We start from the raw sequence: 27,542 nt of genomic DNA on the forward strand, positions 1-27,542 counted from the left end.
GGCCAACATTTCTAAAAATCCCTTTTTTGTATTAGCCTTAAGTAATATTCTAATTTTGTGACACACGGAATTTTGGATTTTCATTTGTTGCCACTTCAAATCATCAAAATTAAATGAAATAAACATTTGAATGCATCAGTCTGTGTGCAATGAATAAATATAATGTACAAGTTACACCTTTTGAATGCAATTACTGAAATAAATCAAGTTTTTCAAAATATTCTAATTTACTGGCTTTTACCTGTATGTAACGGAAAAGTTTAATATTTTTTTTAGGACATAGCATATTTTTAGCTGATGACATCGGTTTGTTGTGCTGTTTAATGGAGCAATATTTTCATTTCCGGTTTTCTGTCAACTTTATAGAAGAAAGTGAAGAAAACATAATTTACTTTTAATGCAACGTGTTGGAATAAAAATAAAAATACATTCAACAAAAATATTTATACCTATTGTATTGTATATTTTATAAGTGCCAAGAAATACACTACATGATATAATAAGACATGTTCAAGCAACATGGTGTCACTCAGATGAGTATTCAACTGAAATGCTGGGATTTTTTTTGTCCTTTATGGCCCGCTTGTGAAATAAAACGCGGACATATGTTAAACATGATGATGTTCAGTGAAGTTAAGATCCCATGAAATGTTGGAACTGAACATGACTGACAAGGACGGTCTTGGTTTTCGTTAAAAACGAGGTAATTGAAGTTGCAGCCTACAGTCCCGAGAGGCTGTACTGTAATTAAGGTGCTGGCTTCAGATGCTTTCCATCCGTACTGCGGTGATGGTGTGTTGTTAATGTGGCTTCTTGGGGCCTTTGCCAAATTTTGCATCCAATCCCAGACCTGAAGGCAGACAAAGCGAGAGATGTGATAAGGGATCAAAGTTCAAAGACAAAAGGCCTGAGGTCTCACCGAGAAACACCAGGACGGTTCCGAACCACTGCATGCCGCTCATGAGGTTTCCGAAAAGAAGGACGGAGCCTAGGATGGTGAAGAATTTCCGCGTGGTCGTGACGATGGAGCAGGTCAGCGGGCCGAAGTTCACCACCGTCATGAAGATGAAGGTCTGATTGCAACAGGAAGTGGGGGATAATAAAAGGATAATTGCCCTATTTTATCTTCATCGCCGTATGCTCGCTCACTTGGCCCAAGGCGCTGGTCAGCCCGAAGAGAAGGATGTTGTACAAGATGCTCGGGTGGCGTTCGGTGAAGCTCAGGAACTCCCACACCTCGCCTGTACACGACACCACTGCAAGCACAAAACATGGTGTCACTCTGCACATTCAGTTGCTTTAATGTTCTATTAAGGATTCATTCGTTTAACCACCTTCAAATCTGAGCGTGCACATAAGAGAGGATAGTAGACCGTCAAGTACAGAAGCATCAAATACTGATGGGCTGTCCAAAGCGCTGCCTCGGGGCCATTTCCAGCCTGCAGCTTGATTTTTATTGGCCCTTTGTATATTGTAAAAATGTAATTAACTCATTATTAGTTACATATATGACTAGATTCAATGGATTTTGTCAGCTATAACACAAAGATAAGATGTGAATGTTTTGTTCAGATAGCTAAGCATAAAATTAAAAAAAATTAAAAAATAAAATAAAATAAAGTAAAACAAAATAAAATAAAATAAAATAAAATTAGAATGCGCAACATAAATTGACAAAAACTTGATTGATTTTCGGATGTTTTATTTTTCTGTATACAGCTCTTGTGGGAAAAGTTTCTGAAACACAGGTTGTAGATCAGGGGCCGTATTTATCAAGGGTCTTAGAATTACTCCTAAGAAGTCTGCTAGGAGTTGACTTATGAGTAAAGAAATTATTCGCTGAAAGCTGCACTTAAAAGTTAGTTATCACGCGTCTTACTCACACTTTCAGCGAAGTGTAGGACTGAATCTTAAGTGTCACACTCAGAGCTGAATTACGACGTTACTATGTGCCGTAAACGGAATTTTAGGTGACGTCAGTTCTGTATCCATAGAAATGACCAATCACGGAAGGGAATCCCTTGTCTAAGAATAAATAAATATCTTAGAAATATTTGGGAGTGTATATTTTGACAATAAACTACAAAATAATACAAAACAAACAAACAATATTGGCAATGAATCAAAAATAAATGTTTCCTTTTCTTTCCAATTCATTTTCCCAGTGGCGAGATATCGAAGCATTGTGATGACCTTTACTTCTGCTGTGAAAGCTCTGCTGCGTGATGTTGCTGATGAGATGACGCCCCTTATTAAATCTCTGACAAAAATAATACCCGCTCTGTCTAAACCAGGGGTGTCAAACTCAAAAAAAAAAAGAGTGGGCCAGAATTTAAAACTGAATAAAGCCGCGGGCCAAGGTTGAACAAATGAACCTTTTAATAGGGACCCAAACAAGTTTTGCATTGAATATTGAACAAGCAAGGCTTATATAACTTTATAGTGACATGCAAAATCCAGTTTCAAATAATAATAATAATAAAAAAATAATAACAATGGCATATCAAATAAAATGTAAATAAAAATGGAATGCCTCTTTTCTATTTGCAGCCTTCTGAGGTAAATATCAAAATAAACTTTTTCCACAGGCTAATAATACATTTGAAAATAAAATAACAATAATGAATGAATCAGACATTCAAGCCTTGAAGTAGCAAGAGAAAGTGCATGAATAAAAGGTTAATTATTGCTGTTTGCTACACGAACTTGCTTTAACACTGATTATGGAACAAGCAACACTTACCGTATTTTCCGCACTATAAGGCGCACCGGATTATTAGCCGCACCTTCAATGAATGGCATATTTCATAACTTTGTCCACCAATAAGCCGCCCCGGACTATAAGCCGCGCCTACGCTGCGCTAAAGGGAATGTCAAAAAAACAGTCAGATAGGTCAGTCAAACTTTAATAATATATTAAAAACCAGCGTTCTAACAACTCTGTCCCAAAATGTACGCAAATGTGCAATCACAAACATAGTAAAATTCAAAATAGTGCAGAGCAATAGCAACATAATGTTGCTCGAACGTTAATGTCACAACACACAAAATAAACATAACGCTCACTTTCTGAAGTTATTCTTCATTCATAAATCCCTCGAATTTTTCTCCTTCGGTGTCCGAATTGAAAAGTTGGGCGAATGTCGTCCGGCGCTGCCTCCCTGTCTTAGTGAAGGTGTGTTCGCCTTCGGTCATCCATTGTTCCCACGCAGTTAGCAGTCTAGCTTCGAATGCCCTGTTGACACCAATATCTAGCGGCTGGAGGTCTTTTGTCAATCCACCCGGAATGACGGCGAGTATTGAATTAAGCGCGTAAGCGTGTCTCTTAATGTGATGTTATGAGCTAGCAAATATAACAACTACACTACCCAGCATGCAACGATAGTGACGAGCATGCGCGGTAGCCCTGAGAAGCGTTGTTGTATGCTGGCAGTTAGAATGTGGTTATGAGCACGCTGTGAGTAAACGTTGAGAACTCAGTTAACACGCCTCGTCTGCATTATTTATAATTAGACAGACAACACACTTAATAGGAGCCATTTTGGGGTCTTTACATAAACACACAAATGGAAATGAAACGTCACATATCCCAGCATGCACCGCGTGCTTCTTCTTCTTCCGGGGCGGGTGGTTGCTTACAGTAGAAGAAGAAGCGCTTCCTGTTCTATGGGGGCGGGTGCTTACCTTGGCGGTTGCTTGCGTAGAAGAAGAAGCGCTTCCTGTTCTACCGGGAAAAAAGATGGCGGCTGTTTACCGAAGTTGCGAGATCGAAACTTTATGAAAATGAATCGTAATATTAATCCATATATAAAGCGCACCGGGTTAAAAGCCGCACTGTCAGCTTTTGAGTAAATTTGTGGTTTTTAGGTGCGGCTAATGGTGCGGAAAATACGGTATATAACTTAATAGTGCAAAATCAACTTTCAAAAAACAAACGAAAAAACATCAATGGTATATTAAATAAAATTTAAATAAACAATGTAATGCCTCTTTTCTATTTGCAGCCTTCTGAGGTAAATATCAACATTAACTTGGTGGGCTGGGTTGGGGGGGGCGGGGTTTGGTGGTAGCGGGGGGTGTATATTGTAGCGTCCCGGTAGAGTTACAGCTGCAAGGGGTTCTGTTGTGTTTATGTTGTGTTACGGTGCGGATGTTCTCCCAAAATGTGTTTGTCATTCTTGTTTGGTGTGGGTGCACAGTGTGGCGCATATTTGTAACAGTGTTAAAGTTGTTTATACGGCCACCCTCAGTGTGACCTGTATGGCTGTTGACCAAGTATGCCTTGCATTCACTTGTGTGTGTGAAAAGCCGCATATATAATGTGACTGGGCCGGCACGCTGTTTGTATGGAGGAAAAACGGACGCCCCCAATAATGTTGTCCGGGTGGAAATCGGGAGAAATTCGGGAGAATGGTTGCCCCGGGAGATTTTCGGGAGAGGCACTGAACTTCGGGAGCCTCCCGGAAAAATCAGGAGGGTTGGCAAGTATGAGTATTAGCGGTGAATGCGGTGTTACAGCGGCACCGCAGCTGTATGATACCGGCGGGCCAGCTCTAATGTTAATTTGATATTGCCTCAAAGGCCAAATGAAATTACTCTGGCCCGGCCAGAGTTTGACACCCGTGGTCTAAACGATACCGTTTGATCAGCTGCTCGTCATCAAACAAAGCCAGGACATCCTTCCGCTCCCTGAACGTTCGCGCACGTCTCTCTCGCCTCGGTGCCATCCCCCGCTGGCAACTCCTAACCACTTAGGACACCTCTGAAGGTCTCTTAAATATCGTGGAGAGTAGGAGTGATTCTTAGACTTAAGAAAGTTGATAAATAGCTTTTATTCTTAAGTTTGAGAGTAGGACTAAATTTCGCAAATTCTCAGGACTTAAGTGTAAAACGGCACTCTAAGACGCTTGATAAATACGGCCCCAGAAGTGTCCAAAGTGCGGCCTCCAGCATGTTCTTAAAAAACTTTAAATTTAAATGTGAAATGAAAGAGCAAACAGATGAAAGGTAACAAAAAAAAGTTGCAATGTTGACTCTACTAACACAAAGCTACCATGCATCAAAATCAATGTGTTATGAAATATTGAACGACTCAAGGCCCCAAATACTTAGCAAAAAATATTCCACTTTGAAATATTTTGAGGAAAATATTGCATGTTTTGTGTGTTTGCAAAGTTTTCTTAAACAAACCCCCCCCCCCCAAAAAAAACAAATGAAACAAAACAGGAAAAAAAAACTACGTATAATTGGCAAATAGTTCTGAAGTTGATCTCGGGACTTAAGTGTTGAAAGTAAAAAAAAAAAAAAAAGTATGACTTATTTTTAACACTTGTATGAGTGGGGCCCTCTTGTATCCCCAAGAATTTAGTGGGAATATTTTTTTAAACTGTCATTGTAAAAAAATTATGAAATAAAATAAATTTTATGAATTATTAACCTATTTAAGGTTCCAATTTCTTCACATCAAGTATTCCACTTTCAATATATATATATATATATATATATATATATATATATATATCTTCTTTTTTTTATATTTTCTTTTTTTTTTCCGGGGGGGGGGGGGGGGGCATTGTATATTTACATTGTTATTTTAGAGATTTCTGCATTGAATTTAAAAAAAAATATGTATAAATATATATATGTCTTATTTTCAACATACTGTACATATGATTGAGACCCTTCCGGGTACCCGGGACCAAACTTGAGGGGAGCCGTGAAGGTAAAAACAAAAGCCATGTATTGTATTAATTTTGAAAATAAAAAATATCCAAATGGCCCTTGCATGCTTTAAACCATGGGTGTCAAACTCTGGCCCGCGGTAATTTCATTTGGCCTTTGAGGCAATATCAAATTAACATTAGAGCTAACCCGCCAGTATTATATAGCGGCAGTGCCGCTGTAACACTGCATTCACCGCTAATACTCATACTTGCCAACCCTCCCGATTTTCCCGGAAGCCTCACGAATTTCAGTGCCCCTCCCGAAAACCAACCATTCTCCCAAATTTCTCCCGATTTCCACCCGGACAACATTATTGGGGGCGTGCCTTAAAGGCACTGCCTTCAACGTCCTCTACAACCTGTCGTCACGTCCGCTTTTCCTCCATACAAACAACGTGCCGTCCCAGTCACATACTATATGCGGCTTTTACACACAAGTGAATGCAAGGCATTCTTGATCAACAGCCATACAGGTCACACTTAGTGTGGCCGTATAAACAACTTTAAAACTGTTACAAATATGCGCCACACTGTGAATCCACACCAAACAAGAATGACAAACACATTTCGGGAGAACATCCGCACCGTAACACAACATAAACACAACAGAAGAAATACCCAGAACCCCTTGCAGCACTAACCCTTCCGGGACGCTACAATATACACCCCCGCTACCACCAAACCCCACCCCCGCCCACCAAGTTAATTTTGATATTTACCTCAGAAGGCTGCAAATAGAAAAGAGGCATTCCATTTTTTTTTACATTTTATTTAATATACCGGTACTACGGAAAACGGCGAATGCATTTGGACTGGCAAAGCAGACTAGGGCTGGGCGATACGGCCTTTTTTTAATATCGCGATATTTTAAGGCCATATCGCGATACACGATATATATCTCGATATTTTGCCTTAGCCTTGAATGAACACTTGATGCATATAATCACAGTATCTCAGTATGATGATTATATGTGTCTACATTAAAACAGTCTTCTTCATACTGCATTAATATATGCTACTTTAAAACTTTCATGCAGAGAAGGAAATCACAACTAAAAAAAAATCAAAATTTTTTTCATACGGTGTTGATCTGGAAATGTTTGCCTCGGCATTTTGATGGTGTGGGCGTGTGGCACCGAACGGAGATGTTGACATGTGGAGTAAGCACTGTTCATTCTCTAGCAGGTGACTTTTCAAATGATGCTACATATTAGCAGTAATGCTACTTTTTATAGCAACGCTTTCACCCCACACTTGACAAATTACGGTTGTCTGTTCAACATATTCCCACTTGAAGCCAAACCACCGCCATACGATGGACCCCCTACTGTTTTTTGGGGGAATTAATTATTCCTTCATTTGTTACCAGATTCGCACCTTCTTTTGCTCGTATTACCGCTAGCATCACAGCTAACGTTAGCCCTGCTGCTACCTCTCTGCTGCGCGAAGGCGTATACGAATGTGACGTATGACGTGACACTATGTGTGGTGTGTAGAAGCTGCGCTTGTCTGTCTGTGAGAAGGAGACACAGGAAAGAGCGAGGAGAGCATGTAGTGTAATGACCGCAGCTAAAAGCAACTGCGTGAGAACGTATACTCGAATATCACGATATAGTCATTTTCTATATCGCACAGAGACAAACCCGCGATATATCGCGCATATCGATATATCGCCCAGCCCTAAAGCAGACTATCAGTTATTGTCCGCGATGTATGTCGAGCGATTACTCAACGTCTAGTTTTTTACTAGCTATTGTGAAGCCGTCAAGTGCGATCGCCAATTTCAGACTACAAGCACAGTGTCCTGAACAGATATCTAGATCCCTAGATTGATTGTTGTAAAATGTTATTTATCACATTGTATCACATTGAAAATACGGTACCATTGATGTTTTTTCGTTGTTTTTTTTTAAAGTTGATTTTGCACTTTTAAGTTGTATAAGCGTTGCTTGTTCCATATTCAGTGTTAAAGCAAATCAGTGTAGCAAACTGAGCAATAATTAACGTTTTATTCATGCACTTTCTCTTGCTACTTCAAGGCTTGAATGTTTGATTCAATCATTATTGTTATTTTATTTTCAAATTCATTATTAGCCTGTGGAAAAAGTTAATTTTGATATTTACCTCAGAAGGCTGCAAATAGAAAAGAGGCATTCATTTTTTATTTAAATTGTATTTGATATGCCATTGATATTTTTGTATTATTATTATTTGAAACTCGATTTTGTATGTCACTATAAAGTTATATAAGCCTTGCTTGTTCAATATTCAATGCAAAACTTGTTTGGGTCCCTATTAAAAGGTTAATTTGTTCAACCTTGGCCCACGGCTTTGTTCAGTTTTACATTTTGGCCCACTCTGTATTTGAGTTTGACACCCCTGCTCTAAACAGTCAGTGTGCGAACTTCAGTAGAAAAAGTTTGGACACCCCTGCTATAGATATACGCAGCACAACTGTCCATCTGGACAAGTCGCCACCTCCTCGCAGGACCAACACAGATAGACAGACAACATTCACACTCACATACACACACTAGGGCCAATTTAGTGTTGCCAATCAGCCCGATGGGCTGAGAATATCAGTAACGCATCTAAGGCGCCACCAAGTGGCCATTAGATAGATTAGCAATGTGTCCTAAAATGTATATTGCAAAATACAATGCAGCCAACGTAACAATAGTGGAAATCATACATCTTTTGCAAGACAAAACCTCTTCCGTATAAAAAAAAAAACAACTTCAAACAAATATCAGTAAAACGAAACATAGTATGTAGTTTTGGGAACACTTACAGTGAAAAACTGTAATAACACAACACAATGTAGAAGATCTATTTAAATACAATAAAAAGAGCACTCATTCACGTACTTGGAAAAAAAAAAAGCTTAAAGTATTGTGTGGGTTTTTTTGTTAAAAAAAACAGGAAAAACTGCTATCTTCTTCGTAAAGAAATGGATATTGTAAATCAGGTAAATACTAAGTATTAGGCATGGCTACTGTACTGTACTTATGTCAATGTAGTATACGGTACACATACTTCAAATAAAAATGTATATTGAAAATTGAATAAAGAAAATTATTCTATTGTAGTGAAGTCGTTTACAACAAGGTGCACTTTGTCGGTTACAAGCAGCGAGCAGCTACGCAACAGCTAAGTACACAAGCTAGACGTACGTAATAATCATTGAACAATATTGCAATGTAAAACTGGTCATTTGTCAATATTAACGAGTATTAAATAATTGCATATTACTTACAAATATTACTTTAAAAATATCCAGTAACAAACATCCCCGCATCGTTCAAATCAGTACGTCATGAGCTTAACATCATGACATACTGTAAACACTAAATGTCGCCGGTAGAACAATTCCCACTCCACTTCAACTCAAAGACATCATAAGTCCATTCCAGACGGTTAATTATAAAAATGTTGATGTTTTCTCTGTTTGACTCATTTCACTTGATCTAACCTTTTCTAACATTCCATTCAACAAAATAAAAGTATGTATGATTCCTGCTAGCTAATATTGTATCAGATAAATACACAAAGCTCCAATATCGGTATCATATCGGAAGTGAACAGGTTTTAACGGGACACATGCACTTCTAATAAAGACAATATTTCAAGTTTAAAATTTTTTTACCTGTCCAGCAATCTTTATTTTCATTCCACTTCCTGATTGTCTCTATATGCTACCACTCCTAAGGTCTGAACGCTGGCTTCGCCACCTGTCCCTGACTAGCAATTAGGGAACACCTGTTCCTGGTTGCCAATAAGGATGCTTTTCGGGACTGGATCCTTTTGCTTTGTACCTCAACATTGTACATTTGCTTGCTTTGCGCTTTATAGGTCTGTTTTCCTGTTATCTTTGTTTTTGTGTTCCCTGCGTTTCCCTAATAAAGAGGGCTTCTTTTCTGCCCTTGCCTGCCGCAGGTCTCTGCAACCCGGGGTCCTCAAAATGTTACCACATCTTGCAAAAATGTGTGCATATGTTATCAAACACAATGTAGAAGACGCACAGGTCAACGGATATTTTGCTTTTCAGGTCCCATCTTTGTGGAAAATTGATATGGTTCCATTGTTCCTTTGTTTTTGTTTGTTTCGGGCATAGCTTCGTGTACTGTACTTATTTCAGTGTAGTATACACATACTTCAAATAAAAAAATACAGCACAATTTGGTGCTAAAAATATATATTGAAATTTGAATTAAGACAATTATTCTATTTTAGTGAAGTCTTTTACAAGATACACACCGTAGGTTACTAGCAGTGAGCAGCTACGCAACAGCTAAGCACACAACAGCACACATTTTTTTCCTTAGGTTTTTTTTTTGTTTGTTTGCTTTAGCCATGGCTTCTGTACTGTACTTATTTCAGTGTAGTATACACATACCGTATTTTCCGCACTATAAGGCGCACCTAAAAACCACACATTTTCTCAAAAGCTGACAGTGCGCCTTATAACCCGGTGCGCTTTATTACGATTCATTTTCATAAAGTTTCGATCTTGCAACTTCGGTAAACAGCCGCCATCTTTTTTCCCGGTAGAACAGGAAGCGCTTCTTCTTCTACGCAAGCAACCGCCAAGGAAAGCACCCGCCCCCATAGAACAGGAAGCGCTTCTTCTTCTACTGTAAGCAACCACCCGCCCCCGGAAGAAGAAGAAAAAACGCGCGGATATCACCGTACGTTTCATTTCCTGTTTACATCTGTAAAGACCACAAAATGGCTCCTACTAAGCGACAAGGATCCGGTTCATAAAAAGACGCAATCTCTCCATCCGCACACGGATTACTACCGTATTTCACAGCAACTGATATTCCTGTGAACCGCACTGTGGAACGGGAGCACGTACGGTGAATATTCGCACCACAGGGAATGAGAAGTCATCCTTCACTGTGGTTCTAGCTTGCCATGCTAACTTCCACCCATGGTGATATTCAAAAGGAAGACCTTGCCAAAAGAGACCTTTCCAGCCGGCGTCATCATAAAAGCTAACTCGAAGGGATGGATGGATGAAGAAAAGATGAGCGAGTGGTTAAGGGAAGTTTACGCGAAGAGGCCGGGTGGCTTTTTTCACACAGCTCCGAAGGCGAACACACCTTCACTAAGACGGGCAGACAGCGCCGGACGACATACGCCAACATTTGCCAGTGGATCGTAAATGCCTGGGCAGATATTTCGGTCACAACTGTGGTCTGAGCTTTCCGGAAGGCAGGATTCACAGAACAACAGCGACACTGACTCCGATGACTTCGACGAGACGGAACCGGCCATTTTGGATACCACGCTTGCGCAACTTTTCAATTCGGACACCGAAGACGAAGAATTCGAAGGATTTACGAATGAAGAATAACTTCAGAAGGTGAGCGCTATGTTTATTTTGTGTGTTGTGACATTAACGTTCGAGCAACATTATGTTGCTATTGCTCTACACCATTTTGAATTTTACTATGTTTGTGATTGCACATTTGCGTACATTTTGGGACAGAGTTGTTAGAACGCTGGTTTTCAATATATTATTAAAGTTTGACTGAACTATCTGACTGTTTTTTTGACATTCCCTTTAGCGCAGCGTAGGCGCGGCTTATAATCCGGGGCGGCTTATTGGTGGACAAAGTTATGAAATATGTAATTCATTGAAGGTGCGGCTAATAATCCGATGCGCCTTATAGTGCGGAAAATACGGTACTTCAAATAAAAAATACAGCACAATTTGGTGCTAAAAATATATATTGAAATTAGAATTTTCACCATGTTTGGGAAAAATTGGTCTGGCTCCATTTTTCCTTTGTTTGTTTTGTTTTTTCTAATCAAAAACGTGTCTATTTTGTCTGTAGAAGGTGTCTCAGGCCAATAAAAAACAAGCTACGGGCCACAAATGGCCCCCTGGTCACACTTGGGACACCACTGCTATAAATTTCAAAAAAGTTCAAAAGATAGTAAAGTAGGTTTGTTATTTTTACTTAAATAACATACAATTGTTGGTATTACACAATGTATCTGGTTTGAAGGTGGTAAAAAAAAATGGTGGAATTGATGCTGCACACACATAGCAGAGTAAAATGGCAGCACAAATGTTTTTGTCACATATGTTTATCACATATGACTTCCAGATATATGACGAGACCAACATGGTGGGACTCACCCAGTCCCAGCACCACAGTGGACCACAAGTTGATGTTGAGCATCATATGGTTGGCGCTCGTTTGAAAGCGAGACCTCATGTGGTCCTGGGCCACGCCCGTCAAGCCGTCCAGCGTCAGAGAGACCAGCTAGCAGGACGACATGAAACACGCGCGTATAAACACAAACATCTTTGTGCAAAACCTTCAAATACTCACCAAGAGAATCTCCCCGACGCCGAAAATGTGGTCGGCTGCGACCCCCGAGCTCTTGTTGGGTTTGTAGAGAAAGAGCGCCACGCCGCTCACAATCAGCAGCACGCACAAGTACTTGGCCAATGGGTACCTCTTCCTTAAGATGCTCACGCCCAGGATCATCACTATGGCGACACAACATCAGCTATTTGGCGAGCACATCAGCGCAATAATACAACACACTCATTGTGTGTCTCCGGTCAGAAGTCTGCAACCCGTTTATGTCGACGCCCCGCGGACTGGCTGACTGACGTAAGCGGTTGTCGACATAAACGGGACAGGCAATTAATGTGATGCTTAAACATGAAGGTCACATCACCTGGAATGGGTTTGCAGGATTTCCCCAGCACCTGTTCAGGAAAGAAGTGTTGCTTTCAGAACAATCTACTCAATTTGCACAATGTACAGTCGTCCCTCGCCATTTTGTGTCTTGATATTACGACTTCACTACATTGCCTGTTTGTTAAATATGTTGTGGGCTGCAACCATTAATCGAGGAATTCAATTAATTTGATTAGAAAACGTATTTGATTTATATAGTAATAAAAATTTATAAAATCTGTACCGCATAAAAGAAGGTAAAACAAGTTGAATAGAAGGTAAATGATGGCAAAAAAAGGTAAGAGATAAACAAAAGGTAAAATAAGGTAAATAGAAGGTAATATAAGTTAATTAAAGGTAAAATAATGCAAAGCAAAAAAGGTAAATGAAAGTTCAATAAAAAGGTAAAAAAAAAAAAAAAAGGAATATAGATAAAAGATAAAATAAGATTAAAAAATGTAAAAGAAGGAATATATAAGGTAAAATAAGGAATATAGAAAGTAGGAGACAAATAAAAGGTAAACAAGGTAAAAAGTAAGGCTGAAACGACGCGTCGACGTAGTCGACGTCATCGGTTACGTAAATACGTCGACGCCGTTTTTGTGCGTCGGCGCGTCGCATATTTACGTCACACTACTTTACGGTCATGGCGGAGCGCAAAGCAGACGATGCGAGCGAGGGGAAAAAAGCACGCCAAAAGTCGTCAAAAGTGTGGGAGTATTTCAATAAACGGCCTAATAATGTTGTTGTATGCACACTGTGTCGAGCGGAAATGGCCTATCATAGCAGCACAACGGCTATGAACGAACATTTGAAAAGAAAACCCCCGACAGCGTTCTTGCCATCACCATCAACAAGTCAATCGTCCGCGTGCGTATACGTTGTCATTATTACACAAAAACATGAATGTGTCATTTGTATCTGCGTTGTAAATTCATAAACTAAAGCACCGTTTCGCTCTGAGAGGCGCGTTTGGCGTGCCTGTTCAGTGTTTACAAAGACGCGCTCCTCTTTAACGCTGTGGAGAGGCGGCGGCGGCGAGCGAGCGGCGAGGCGGGGCGCGCCGGGAGCGACGCCGCAAACGTGCCCAGGTGCGCGATCCGCGCAGTTGGAAGAGAAAAGACTTTGTGTAAAATTAAAAGATTGTAAACCTGGCAAAGCCGTCTGGCGTTCAGTCTGTCGGTCCTGAAAGAACCCCACGGCACAAGACGTGTCACAAACGCTAACGTTAATTAGTTGTGCAAATACCTTTTACAACATTAACAGTTACATATACGATGTACAAACGAACAATTAACTTTCACTTTAATCATACTATCATTGTTGTGTTATTAAGCAAAATAAGCAATACTTTTACTTTTGTTGAAATGTTTACACTGTACACTTTTTTGTATTGGATGTTTAGCTTTATTTTTGCACATTTTAGCAAATAAGCAATACTTTTACTTTTGTTGAAATGTTTACACTTGTTACAGAATATTTCCGTTTTGCACTTTTTTGTATTGGATGTTTATCTTTATTTTTGCACATTTTAAAGCAAAATAAGAAATACTTTTACTTTTGAAATGCTTATACTATTCCAGAATATTAAGATTTGCACTGGATGTTTACTTTTATATTTGCACATTAAAAAGCAAATAAGCTACTTTTAATTTTGTTAAATGTTAAAAGTTTTAAATGTTTACATTGTTACAGAATATTTTGTCATGTTGTTGTCAATGTTGACTGACTAGTGGCCATACTTTTTTTTTTGTAAATAAAAGCCATGCCTTTTGAAAAAACTGGCCTACATTTATTTTTTCCTCTTCATTTTAAATTTAAAAAAAAATCGGTAAAAGGAAAAATAATCTATAGATTAATCGAAAAAATAATCTATAGATTAACCGATTAATCGAAAAAATAATCTATAGATTAATCGATAGAAAAATAATCGTTAGCTGCAGCCCTAGTAAAAAGAAAGAATATATTAGGTAAAAGAAGTAATATAGAAAGTAACAGACGTAAATAAAAAATAAAAGGAGGAATATAGAAGGTAAAATAAGTAAATACATGATAAAAGGTTAAAAAAAAGTCACTAAAAGGTATAAGAAGGAATATAAAAGGCAAAACAAGGTAAACAAAAAGGTGACGGAATGTAAACAAAGGTCAAGTAAGTAATATAAGATGTAAAATAAGTAAATAAAAAGGTGAAAGAAGGCATATAAAAGGTAAAATAAGTACATCAAAAGAAAAAGAAGGAATATAGAAGCTAAAATATGTAAATAAAATGTAAAGGAAGGTTAAAAAAACTAAAGAAAGAATATAAGAGGTAAAAGAAGTAAATAAAAAGGTAAAAGAAGGAATACAGAAGGCAAGAAAAGTAAGTAAAAGGTGAAAAAGTAAATAGAAGGTAAAAGAAGGAATACAGAAGGCAAGAAAAGTAAGTAAAAGGTGAAAAAGTAAATAGAAGGTAAAATAAGCTAAATAAAAGGTAAAACACTAAAAGGTAAAATAAGCAAATAAAAGGTAAAAGAAAATAAATAAAAGGTAAAAGAAGATACAGGGAGTAAATAAAAGAAAAAAATAGGTTCAAAAAGTACAAGTTAAATAAAAGGTAACTAATAGATAAAACAAGGAATATAGAAGGAAAAGTAGGTTACATAGAAGATAAATAAGACTGAAATAAAAGGTTAAAAAAAATAGGTAAATAAAAGGTAAAACAAATAATAGAAGGTTCATTAAGTTAAATAGAAGGCAAACGAAAAGTTCAAGAAAAGGTCAATAGAAGGTAAAAAATGTAATAAAAGGTAAATGAAGACAAATAAAATGTAAAAAAGAATATAGAAGGAAAATTAAGTTAAATAGAAGGTAAATAAACGGTAAAAGAAGGTAAATAGAAGGTAAATAAAAGATAAAAGAAGGTAATTAAAAGACAAAAGAAGGTAAATAAAAGATTAAAGAAGGAATTAAGAAGTTAAAAAAAAGATGAAGCAAGGTAAAAGCCTGTCAAAAAAGTGGAATAGAAGGTAAAAAAATTCAAAAAAATTCAAAAATCATATCCTCCTCCTCGCTGTTTGGCATTTTATTATAGCCTTTTATTTGTCATGTATGCAGATGTAAGCAAATTTGACATATTTCTTGGCTTAAATTAAGCATTTTCAAGCACACAAATGTCTAAATAAACTTTTTTTTAAAACAAATCTAAGGTATTGTGCTATATTGTACATATGCTTGTAACAATGTAAACATTTTAAATTTACATTTTATTTGTGTTAAAAATTATCAGAGTATCATTATTATCACGGTATTGTTGAATGTGCTCCAAATGTACTTATACACACACTGAAATTATTTGACCAAGTTTTTTTAATAAACTAAAAATAAATAGGCACCGTTAGAAAATATACTTTTTTGCATGCTTTGTGTTTCTCATGCTTCACTGTTCTGGCGGGCATTCTGGCATCATACTCTGTTCAGTGGTCCGTGAACGCACCCTAAAAACACCTGCGTCTCGTATTCCTCGGAGTTCAGAACGATCACTCTGTTCTAAGAGAGCACAGCTTGTAGGTTCAATGAGCACAATTGAATATTTTTGTTGCTCAGACGGTAATGTGTTTATATAAGTTTAGATTGGGGTATGTTTTTTTCCTAATCGGGAAATATGTTAATGTCTCTTGTTTTCACGTTAGCATTTATGCTTGATAGCTAGTGCCAGTCAGTCCATGAGTTTATCAAAGTGCAGTTATCAATCACAGTTTTACCACGGTTATTATTACTACCGTTTATCGTTACATCCCTAGTTGTACAGCAGACCATCATCATCATCAAAAAAGTTGCTCTTTTTTCAACAGTAGTGATGTGTAAATGATAAAAAAGTCACTACATTTGATCTGTAATTTAAAATGAATAGTTAACACATATATACTGTTTATTTTAAACAAATAGAGGAATATGAAATGCGCAACTCTGATTAGTGAACAGGAAAATAAGAAAAAAAATGTGCGGCACTTTGTATTAAAACTTTGTATTTAGAAAAATAAAACAAATTCAATTTAAAAAGAAAAAGAATAAAAAAAGAAAAAAGGAAAATATAATAATTAAAGAAATATATATAAAAACATTTTTGTTATTATTAGTTCCATTTAGATCAATGATGGCGATAAAAACTAGTGTAAACACGGCCCTTCTCAGACTACTTTCAGTGCGAGCAGTCAGTCGACAGCCGAAAGAAACGCTTCCTGAAAAACACAACTGGTGCTTCAGTCAAATGACACAGCAGCTGTATCGGTCACATGTTTTTTTTTCTTAAAGCTACAGACACACGGAGAGACCCAGTAATAGTATCACTCTTTGTGTTTCATAAAACATCCATGCTCCAGGGTACTGACTTTATGGTGTTATTTCATGGCAAGAGCGCTCTAAAAATTTTCTAAAACTATGAAAATATTTGATTTATAACTCCTACTTTGCAAAAATCTACATATCGTGGTCGGGTCTGGGGCCGGTAATTAACGGCAGCAAGCGAGGCACGACTGTATTTGCTTGGCGTCACACAGGTGAGGCTCACCTGCGTGGGGTAGTTGACATACTGGAGGGCAGAGTTACTGGACACCATGGCTCCCAGGTAGGAGAGGGAGCACAGGCCGTACAGCCAACTCCTGGTGGAGTCCGGCTTGGATCCCTCAAAAAACTGGATCACTGGTGACCAAGAGAAGGCAGACGTGGGTTACAGTCAAACTAAAAAAGTCAGTTTACACTCAAATTGTACACTTTGGAATTTGACCAACGGTTCAGGGAAATGCACCTTTAAAGTCACTATATTCAGCAGCTTAATCCAGGCGTTATTGTACCCAAAACCGAGGTACGTACTAAAATTTTGCCATACAAATTATATACATTTTGCAGACGATGGAGCTTTTAATACTATCGTTATATCGCGATTTTGTCCTGCAAATTTGACAGCAACAAGCGAACGACGACGTCCTGAACGCAATGTAGCACCCTTGGGATAACGTCCCTTTAAAGTGCGAGTCACTAATTCTCGCCTTCCTGGCGGCAAATAAATCACCTTACAAGTACGATTATCACTGGAGGGTAAGGACTACCTAAACATGCTACACTACACATCAGTGGATGAATTAGGTCATGATAACCTCCAAGCTAAACCTCCTAAATGTAAACAGGTGAGCAGATCAATACAAATATTATATAATATATATATATTATATAAATATATATATATATTTCTATTATATATATATAATATATATAATAGAAAAGGAACGCTTGATTTGTTCGCCCTAACCACAGCACATATAGTTTTGCCTCATTGGAGCATTTTTAGTTTTTTTTTTTTATCAGTGATGAGAGTAGGGATGTCACGGTATAAGCATTTCTTATCATGGTTATTATTACCAAAATGATCACGGTTATCATCATTATCGCGATAATTTTATATGTGCTCAAATTTTCCAATAACTACTTCTACTGAAATCTTTTAACCAAGTTTCATTTAAAAAAAACTTAAACAACACATTCAGTATGTATATATGTGAGACAAGTAGAAAATTCAAGATGCATATGAAAGCAACACAAGGGGGGGGTTGATGTGTGAGGGAGCAGGGTTGGGGTGGGGGCGGGGTTTGGTGGTAGCAGGGGTGTATAATGTAGCCCGGAAGAGTCAAGGCTGCATGGGATTCTGGGTATTTGTTCTGTTGTGTTTATGTTGTGTTAAGGTGCGGATGTTCTTCCGAAATGTGTGTGTCATTCTTGTTTGGTTTTGGTTCAAAGTGTGGCGCGTTATTAGTAAGAGTGTTAAAGTTGTTTTATATGGCCACCGTCAGTGTAACTAACCTGTGTTGCTGTTGACCAAGTATGCCTTGAAGTCACTTACGTATGCAAGCAGAAGATGCATATAACAAGAGGCTGGGCTGGCACACTGTTTGTACAGGTTGTAGAGGGTGCTAAATGCTGTACCATCATGGCATGCTCTTATTATTATTGTAAGGGTGAAAATCGGAGAATATTAATTCCGGGAGTTTTCTGCGAGAGGCACTGAAATCCGGGAGTCTCCCGGGAAAATCGGGGGGGTCGGCATCAGAGTGATCAAAGAGCCGCATGCGGCTCCGGAGCTGCGGGTTGCCGACCCCTGGTATAGATAAATAGTATATTACACATAGGACTGCACGATTATGGGCAAAATAATTATTAAGATTATTTGAATCAATATAGGGCTGAACGATATATCGATATACTCGATATATCGCGGGTTTGTCTCTGTGCGATATAGAAAATGACTATATCGTGATATTCGAGGCATTACACTGCATGCGTTTCCCACTCTTTCTTGTCTCTCCTTCTCACAGAGACGAAAAACAAGCGCAACTTCTTACACACGTCACATGTGTAACGTCACACGCTACCGCGGATACAGACAGGTAGCGACATGGTAACGTTAGCTGTGATGCTAACGGTGCGGTACGGGTGGTAATACGAGAGAGAGAAGGTGTGAATCTGGTAACAAATGGAGGAAGAATTAATTCCCAAGAAAAACAGCACGGGGTGCATCGTCTGGCGGTGATTTGGCTTCAAGCAGGAATATGTTCAACATTTATGAGGCAAAAGCATTGCTACAAAAAGTAGCATTACTGCTAATTTGTAGCATCATTTGAAAAGTCAACCGCTAGAGAATGAAGAGTGCTTGAAACTCCGCATGTCAACATCTCCGGCCGGTGCCACACCAACAAAATGCCGAAGCAACTATTTCCAGATCAACACCGTATAAAAAAAAAAATCAACAACCGAAGGAGATAACGTCCGCAGGAACCTACCACATAGTGAAGGACAGTGCACTTTATTTGTTTTTAACTATTGTAGTGGCGTTCTGTACAAAAAGTACACTTTAATTTAGTGTTGTTTTGATAAGTCATCTTGGTGACATCATTCACAAAAGTGCACTTATAGCTTGTTTTAAAATGTCTCTGACAATCTTGCACTTTCTGTTTTGAAATGACATGAATGTTTGTGCCACTGCTTAATAACTTAAATAAATACAGTTTTGCTAAATTGACTTAGTTGGGATTTCCCTCTCTGCATAAAAGTTTCAAATGAGCATATATGAATGCAGTATGAAGAAGAATGTTTTAATGTAGACACATAGAATCATCATACTGCTGTGATTATATGCATCAAGTGTTCATTCAAGGCTAAGGCAAAATATCGAGATATATATCGTGTATCGTGACATGGCCTAAAAATATCGAGATATTAATAAAAGGCCATATCGCCCAGCCCTAAATCAATATTTAAATCACGATTATAATTCAGGATTTATCATTATGTTTGGTAAAACAGTGTTGGGGTGTGAAGGCGACGCCATCTTGTAATTTCTAATATCGAATAAAAATGCAATAGAAACTTTTTCTGTATATTTAAAGACCAATATTTTTCACAGCAGCACACTGTAATGCACGAGCATGTGGCATCAAGGGTGCTTCCCCAGGATGGCGGAGGGAGTATTACAACTTTTTTAGTATTTTCTTTGGTATCCCAGACCAAACAACATGCATTTAAAGTTTCTACACACAAGAATATTGTATGGGGAATTAATTCGTAAAATGTGTTGTACCGTGACACGAAAAAACAGTTACTGAAATCTCCGAACTATAAGCTGCTACTTTTTTTCTACACTTTGAACCCTACAGCTTATAAAACGGTGCGGCTAATTTATGTATTTTTCTTCGCTAACAGCCATAATATTTTGTGATCAATAGTGTTCATTAAACCCAAAATTGTTATTGTTTTAGGCTACAGCGCCATCTTTTGGACGAGTTCGCTCACTGCAGATGTTACAGGTTGAAAATGTACGTCCTGTTTTAAAGCCTTGCACCGGAAGTAAAACTGTCGATAGCATTTCTGCTCGAAAAGATTCTTCATCCATCACTCCAAGCAACGTTTGTAAGTTTCACAATATAACTAAATCAATGCGGTGGCGACTTGGGTAGGCTCCAGCACCCTTGCAAGCCGGTAGAAAATGAATGGATGGCATATCATACTTACTAAACCGTCCCGTGTGTGATGTCTGTAGGAGTGTTTTCATGCACGTTTGTACATGCTATCGTAACGTAATAAAGCTAGCGTCCTTAGCATGAGCTAATATGCTAACACGTTTACGAATGTCTGTGTTAGTATTATTAACTTACAATAGCATTATTTTGGTATTGTTTCAGTTTCACAAATTTCTCAGTAAATTCACCAAAACGTCTGTTTAGTATATTGGAGAGCTACCTTCCGCAGCTGGTGGGTCCATGACGATGACTTCTGTTTTGTTTGACCAGCCGTTTTACTGCCGTGTTACAGGCACCGTTTGGAAACAATTAAGGTATGTAAATAAACATTTACAATATCTTTCTGTGTAAATAACTCATTTCACAACATATATCTGTGGCTTATATTAGGGTTAGGGTTAGGGGGTTAGGGTTAGGGTTAGGGTTAGGGGTTAGGGTTAGGGGGTTAGGGTTAGGGGGTTAGGGTTAGGGTTAGGGGGTTAGGGTTAGGGTTAGGGTTAGGGGTTAGGGTTAGGGTTAGGGTTAGGGTTAGGGTTAGGGTTATTTCATATGGATTTTTTTCCCCTCCAAAATGTAGTGGGTGCGGCTTATATACCGGCAGTTCGGGAAAATATGGTAGATACAAAACAAAATTATACCAACAGATTGATTAATCGATTAAAGAAATAATCATTTGGTGCAGCCCTACTTACACGTCAACTTTAAAAGCCCCGCCCAGTCATTACTCACAGATCCTTGCAAAGAGAGCATTGATGACGCACTGGATGAACACCAACGTCCGGGCGAATCTAAACTTCTCCTTCTGGTCTCCCTGGCCATAATCTCCTCGAGTGCTGTGGAAAATCATAACAAGAGTTCCTGAATTTAATGGACAAAAACCTAGAGCATTAATGTATTTAATTTCAACCGACTTTAAATTTGTTTACGTTGAAGAACAAAGCATGAGCCGTTAAACCAACCAGTTTGCATGTAAAGAGGCAGGAGGGCGAGGAAGTCCTTGTCATCTTGTAGAAACCAGATATGATCCATGTGACTAGGGTAGCAACCAGATATGATCCATGTGACTAGGGTAGCAACATTATAACATACCACCTGTGTCACAGCCCACTTTGACATTATGCATAACTATTCACAGTGCCTGACAAAGACTTCCTATGGCCACAAATCAGCCATCTGAGCTCAGTGAGTCCATCTGTTACAGACACACTAAAAAGTAGCCTTGTTTTGTAGACACAATGAAACTAATATTATTTAAACAGGACAACAGAAGAAGAAATGTAAGGTCATTTAAACAAAGTTGCCCCCTTATCATTGCAAATATTAAAATATCACTGCCATTCATTTGTGCTGCAAAATACTTTGTTATTAACGTTTTATTCAAAATCTCCCCAAACTTGACCCATTTGTTTGTGCTACAGACATTTTTTGTCTAACTACTATAGTTTTATGTTAATATTTTATAGTTTTTATGCTACTAACATATTATTGATAACCAGACCCCCGGTCTTGTCACAATCTCCCCAAACGTTTGTGCTACAAACATTTTTTGTCTATTATAGTTTTTATGTTATTAACGTTTAATTATTAACAACCAGCACCCCAACCTTGTCAAAATCTCCCCAAACGGGTCCCAAACATTTGTGCTTCAAAAAATGTTATGTTATTGTTTTATATTGTGTATGTTGTTTTTTGTCTAATACTCCCCAAACATGTTCCATTAATTTGTGCTACAAATATTTTTTGTCTACTGTGGTATTTATGTTTTAATGTGTTATTATTCATAACCAGAGCCCCACCTTGTCAAAATCTCCTCACACTTGTCCCAATCGATGATGCTAAGCTTGTGATTCAAAATGTTTTAGTTTTGTTGTAGTTTTTAATTTATGAACGCTTTATAGTTTTTATGTTACGAACGTTTTATTGTTCATAACTAGCCCCACCTTGTCAAAATTTCCACCAAACTTGTCCCAAACGTACCATAAATGTTAATAGTTAGACCAGTGAGTCTCAAACTGTGGTACGTGTATCACATGTGGTATGCCCAAGAATCACTTAAAGTACAGTGTTTTATTTTCCTATATTCCAACACAGTGTTACTGTTCACACTGTGTGTAGGAAGAGGTTCTGTAACAGCTTCTTCCCTCAGGCCATAAGACTCTTGAACGCATCATAATAATCCCTTCAATTCCCCCCTAAAACGGATTAACTCACTGGAATATAAAGACAATATAACATACATCCATAAACGTGGATGCATATGCAAAAGTGCAGTATATTTATCTGTACAGTAATCATTTTATTTATATATGCACCTTATTGCTCTTTTATCCTGCACTACAGCGAGCTAATGCAACAAAATTTCGTGCTTATCTGTACTGTAAAGTTCAAATTTGAATGACAATAAAAAGGAAGTCTAATTTTACAGTGGCCAAAAATACTAAATATTAGGGATGTTCGATAATATCAGATTGCCGATATTATCGGCCAATAAATGCTTTAGAATGTAATATCGGAAATGATCAATTATCGGTATCGGTTTCAAAAAGTAAACTTTATGACTTTTTAAAACGTCGCTGTGTACACGGACGTAGGGAGAAGTACAGAGCGCCAATAAACCTTAAAGGCACTGCCTTTGCGTGCCGGCCCAGTCACATTATATCTACGGCGTTTTACACACACAAGTGAATGCAACCCATACTTGGTCAACAGCCATACAGATCATACTGAGGGTGGCCGTATAAACAACTTTAACACTGTTACAAATATGCGCCACACTGTGAACCCACACCAAACAAGAATGACAAACACATTTCGGGAGAACATCCGCACCGTAACACAACATAAACACAACTGAACAAATACCCAGAACCCCTTGCAGCACTAACTCTTCCGGGACGCTACAATATACACCCCCGCTGCACCCTACCCCCCTCCCACCTCAACCTCCTCATGCTCTCTCAGGGAGAGCATGTCCCAAATTCCAAGCTGCTGTTTTGAGGTATATTAAAAAAAAATAATGCACTTTGTGACTTCAATAATAAATATGGCAGTGCCATGTTGGCATTTTTTTCCATAACTTGAGTTGATTTATTTGGAAAACCTTGTTACATTGTTTAATGCATCCAGCGGGGCATCACAACAAAATTAGGCATAATAATGTGTTAATTCCACGACTGTATATATCGGTATCGGTTGATAGTGGAATCGGTAATTAAGAGTTGGACAGTATCGGAATATCAGTTATCGGCAAAAAAAGCCATCATTGGACATCTCTATTAAATATACTTGTGAAATTACACCTCAGTCTTGTTTTGCTGAACACTTAGCCACACTATGCTACTTGCTGTATTGTAATGTTGGTCAATACATGGTGTTTACGTGACGTCACACATCCGGGTTATCCCGGGTCATCCGCCATCTTGGGAGGCAAACAAAACACACCTGGCCTAGTTGACACGCTTCACGATTATTGACAATAGCTTCGAGCAAACACTGGTGAAAGGCGCATAATGGTTATTTCCTGTTGGGTGAATGGATGTACAAATCGACGGGATGGATCAGTGCAGCGAGGATTTTTCAGTATTCCTAAAATTAGACACAACGAAGGAGAACAGACAAGGAAAATCAGCGAGGAGAGACGACGCTTGTGGTTGGCAAGCATCAACAGGAAAGAGGAGCCATCTCAACATTCCAAAATATGTTCTGATCACTTTGTAACAGGTAGGATTACGTCTCAATCTGTTTATTAAACATTTTAGAACGATGTATTGTTTATTTTTTTGTCAATTTGCTATTCTCGAAGCCCTTTATGGGATGGACCACGAAAGCGAAAGCCCCCCCCCCCCCTCAGGATATATAGCGCCCATCTCATTTTTCGAATACATTCAGTCACCATCAGTGTATATACCGTATTTTCCGCACTATTAGCCGCACCTAAAAACCACAAATTTTCTCAAAAGCTGACAGTGCGGCTTATAACCCGGTGCGCTTTATATATGGATTAATATTAAGATTCATTTTCATAAAGTTTAGGTCTCGCAACTACGGTAAACAGCCGCCATCTTTTTTCCCCGTAGAAGAGGAAGCGCTTCTTCTTCTACGGTAAGCAACCGCCAAGGTAAGCACCCGCCCCCATAGAAGAGGAAGCGCTTCTTCTTCTACTGTAAGCAACCACCCGCCCCCATAGAAGAAGAAGCGCGCGGATATTACGTTTCATTTCATTTGTGTGTTTACATCTGTAAAGACCACAAAATGGCTCCTATTAAGAGACACGCGTACAACGCAGAATTCAAACTCAAGGCAATAAGTCACGCAGTAGAACACGGAAATAGAGCAGCAAGGTAGAGGAAGCAACAAGATGACCTGCGCCACTAAGACAGGGAGACAGCGCCGGACGACATACGCCAACATCTTCCAGTGGATTGTAAATGCCTGGGCGGATATATCGGTCTCAACTGTGGTCCGAGCTTTCCGGAAGGCAGGATTCATGGAACTGCTGGAAAAACAACAGCAACATTGACTCTAATGACTTCGACGAGACGGAGCCGGCCATTTTGGATGCCGTATTCGCCCAACTTTTTAATTCAGACACTGAAGAAGAATTCGAGGGATTTATGGATGAGGAATAATTTCAGAAAGTGAGCTTTAAATGTTTATTTTGTGTGTTGTGTGACATTAACGTTTGAGCAACGTTGAGTTATTGATGTTGCTATTGCTCTGCAGTAATTTGAGTGTTACTATTTTTGTGATTGCACATTTGCACATTACATTTTGGGGGTGAACAGAGTTGTTAGAACGCTGGTTTGTAATATATTATTAAAGTTTGACTGACCTATCTGACTGTTTTTTTGACATTCCCTTTAGCGCAGCGTAGGCGCGGCTTATAACCCGGGGCGGCTTATAGGTGAACAAAGTTTTGAAATATGCCATTCATTGAAGGTGCGGCTAATAACCCGGGGCGGCTTATAGTGCGGAAAATACGGTACATAAGTAGTCCATACACCACCAGTAACCCACTTAGTATGCTATACAGGCGCATAACAAGGTGTGTGTGGGCTGGGGGTTATTGAGAGGGGGCATACTTTAAATTCATATATTTTCCATTTCAATCTGGGATTTAAGTGAAAAAAAATGGTCATACTCGTGAATTATATTTTATACTCTTCAGTTGGGCATTATCAAAACTAACAAATTGAATAAATTAACAAATTTATCACATATATAAATAAATATAAGTGGATGGGAGAGGACAGGCTTGGGCAGACTCCCCTTATCCTAAGGAGTCCGACGTGTCCTCGCTAAACACATGGTTTTAATGTACGTTATATATACATACCCTGCCCACTACAAGCACTTTCTCGTTTGCAGTCATGCTTTTAACGTCGCTGACCCATCCGTTAATAAACTGGTTGTACGCCTCCAGAGACTTGAATGCCCTCAATTCCTCCATTGTATAGGCACTGGTGTAATTGACGAGGTAGTTCAAAATGTCTATGTACGTTATGGCCGGGAGGCATTTGTGGTCATACGTGAAACTTTGTTTCGGCACTTCGTACGGGTCAACGCCTATGCATTGTGTCTTCTGGTTGTATCTTTCCAACGTCTGGTTGTCCAAGCCTTCTTTATACTTCTTTTTTGCTGGTTTCTCGGCCATTATGCATACGTTTGTGAACGGGTTCGTATATATGAATTTGCTGATGTTGTACCGGTGCGCTTGCCTTTCAAAATGGCGGATCGCGCGGAGCATCATGGGAAATCAGTCGGGCGTGAAAACTATGTATATGGTGGTACTTTAAAAAGCAAAGTTTTTTTAAGGTGGTACTTGGTGAAAAACGTAGCACTAGGAAATGGTAGTGTTATTTTTATTATTATTATTGTTATTTAAAGGAAGTTGCTTCGTATTGTCATATTTAAATACACACAGAAGTGTTAAATAACACGTACTCAGAAATGAGATGTTTATAGGTTATTAAAAAAAAAAAAAACAGGAAACATTTGTTGCTTACATTGTTTCTTGTAGAATCCCGTAATAAAAATAGCACACAAAGACTCCCAGGAAACATACGATGAACCGCAGCCGCATGCTGTCCCAAAGCGACGCGCCTTTGGCAGCTCCTTTCCCCGCAGCCATGCTGTCTGCCACCAGTCCGGGTATGGAAATGGACACCCCCGCGCTCCCGGTGCCTCTGACGCCCAGGTCCCGCTCCAGTATCGCCGGCGTGCTGAGCCCGGAGAGGGTGCTCGAGTTCTATGTCCGGGCGGAAGGGAGGCGATGCAAATTAACTTGCCAGCGAGCGGTAATTTAAAATATGTCTCCTTTCTACTAATTGTTTATTTGTCATTCTTCGTTTCTGTTTCCAGAGTCTAAATACGTGACATCTGCCCGAAGAAACGTAGTGTTGAGATTTTTTTTGATTTTTTTTTTCGTGCAGTAATTGCAGGTTTTAGTTAGACGCGTCAGGGAAACTGCTCTAATGACAGGACCTCGAAAATAGTTTCGCCTGACGTAAAATGTTATTTTATCGATTGAATCGGAAATAGGAGCCCTCTTTTTTTTCTATATACATCGATTTCATGTATCTTTAATACGGTTGTATCAGTGTTACGCATATTTTACAGTATTTAATGAGTGTTTCTAATCGTGGCAATGTTAAAAGGCAGCTACTTTAAAAAAAAAAATGAGGTCCTTTCTCAAAAACGTCGCGGCCGCTTTTGTCGTCGTAGTATGTGTGTTAAATCTATTGGCCCACACCTTATAGCGAATACTCTCCTGGCCAATCACATGATCATACGCGTTGAAAAGGGCGGGGCTTGTATTTAAAAGGATGTCGCACGTTTTCACTCGATAGGACAACAAATGCAATAATATGCTAACAACCAAAAAGATGTGAAAACAATCATGCTGTGTTCCAAATTTGGATTATTTACGGAACTTGTGTGAGCCTATGGCTTTACATTTTGTTACTTTATGACTTTTTAAAACGTCGCTGTGTACACGGACGTAGGGAGAAGTACAGAGCGCCAATAAACCTTAAAGGCACTGCCTTTGCGTGCCGGCCCAGTCACATTAT

The 27,542-nt window shown here is 38.7% G+C and overlaps 1 protein-coding gene across 1 annotated transcript; it reads right to left on the reverse strand.

Annotated features, from left to right (window-relative positions):
* Nucleotides 1–440: 440 nt before the first annotated feature.
* slc35b1 (solute carrier family 35 member B1) lies at nucleotides 441–26,965 on the reverse strand. Its single transcript, XM_061981323.1, has 9 exons — nucleotides 26,478–26,965; nucleotides 21,202–21,305; nucleotides 16,974–17,104; nucleotides 12,426–12,456; nucleotides 12,071–12,231; nucleotides 11,875–12,001; nucleotides 1,150–1,256; nucleotides 920–1,073; nucleotides 441–850 (listed from the first exon to the last, which is right to left on the reverse strand). The coding sequence occupies exons 1-9, from the start codon at nucleotides 26,600–26,602 to the stop codon at nucleotides 801–803; spliced, it is 990 nt and encodes a 329-aa protein (XP_061837307.1). The 5' UTR covers nucleotides 26,603–26,965; the 3' UTR covers nucleotides 441–800.
* Between the last annotated feature and the right edge of the window lie 577 nt (nucleotides 26,966–27,542).

The sequence above is a fragment of the Nerophis lumbriciformis genome, linkage group LG24, assembly GCF_033978685.3.
Source record: "Nerophis lumbriciformis linkage group LG24, RoL_Nlum_v2.1, whole genome shotgun sequence".
Classification (NCBI taxonomy): domain Eukaryota; kingdom Metazoa; phylum Chordata; class Actinopteri; order Syngnathiformes; family Syngnathidae; genus Nerophis; species Nerophis lumbriciformis.

Excerpts from the sequence above, each read along its gene's own strand:
- slc35b1 (XM_061981323.1), bottom strand. The coding sequence starts at position 26,602 with ATGGCTGCGGGGAAAGGAGCTGCCAAAGGCGCGTCGCTTTGGGACAGC. Across the intron at positions 17,105-21,201 it reads TGCTCTCTTTGCAAGGATCT|TGATCCAGTTTTTTGAGGGA; the intron begins GTGAGTAATGAC and ends CTTGGTCACCAG. Across the intron at positions 851-919 it reads AACCGTCCTGGTGTTTCTCG|GTCTGGGATTGGATGCAAAA; the intron begins GTGAGACCTCAG and ends GTCTGCCTTCAG.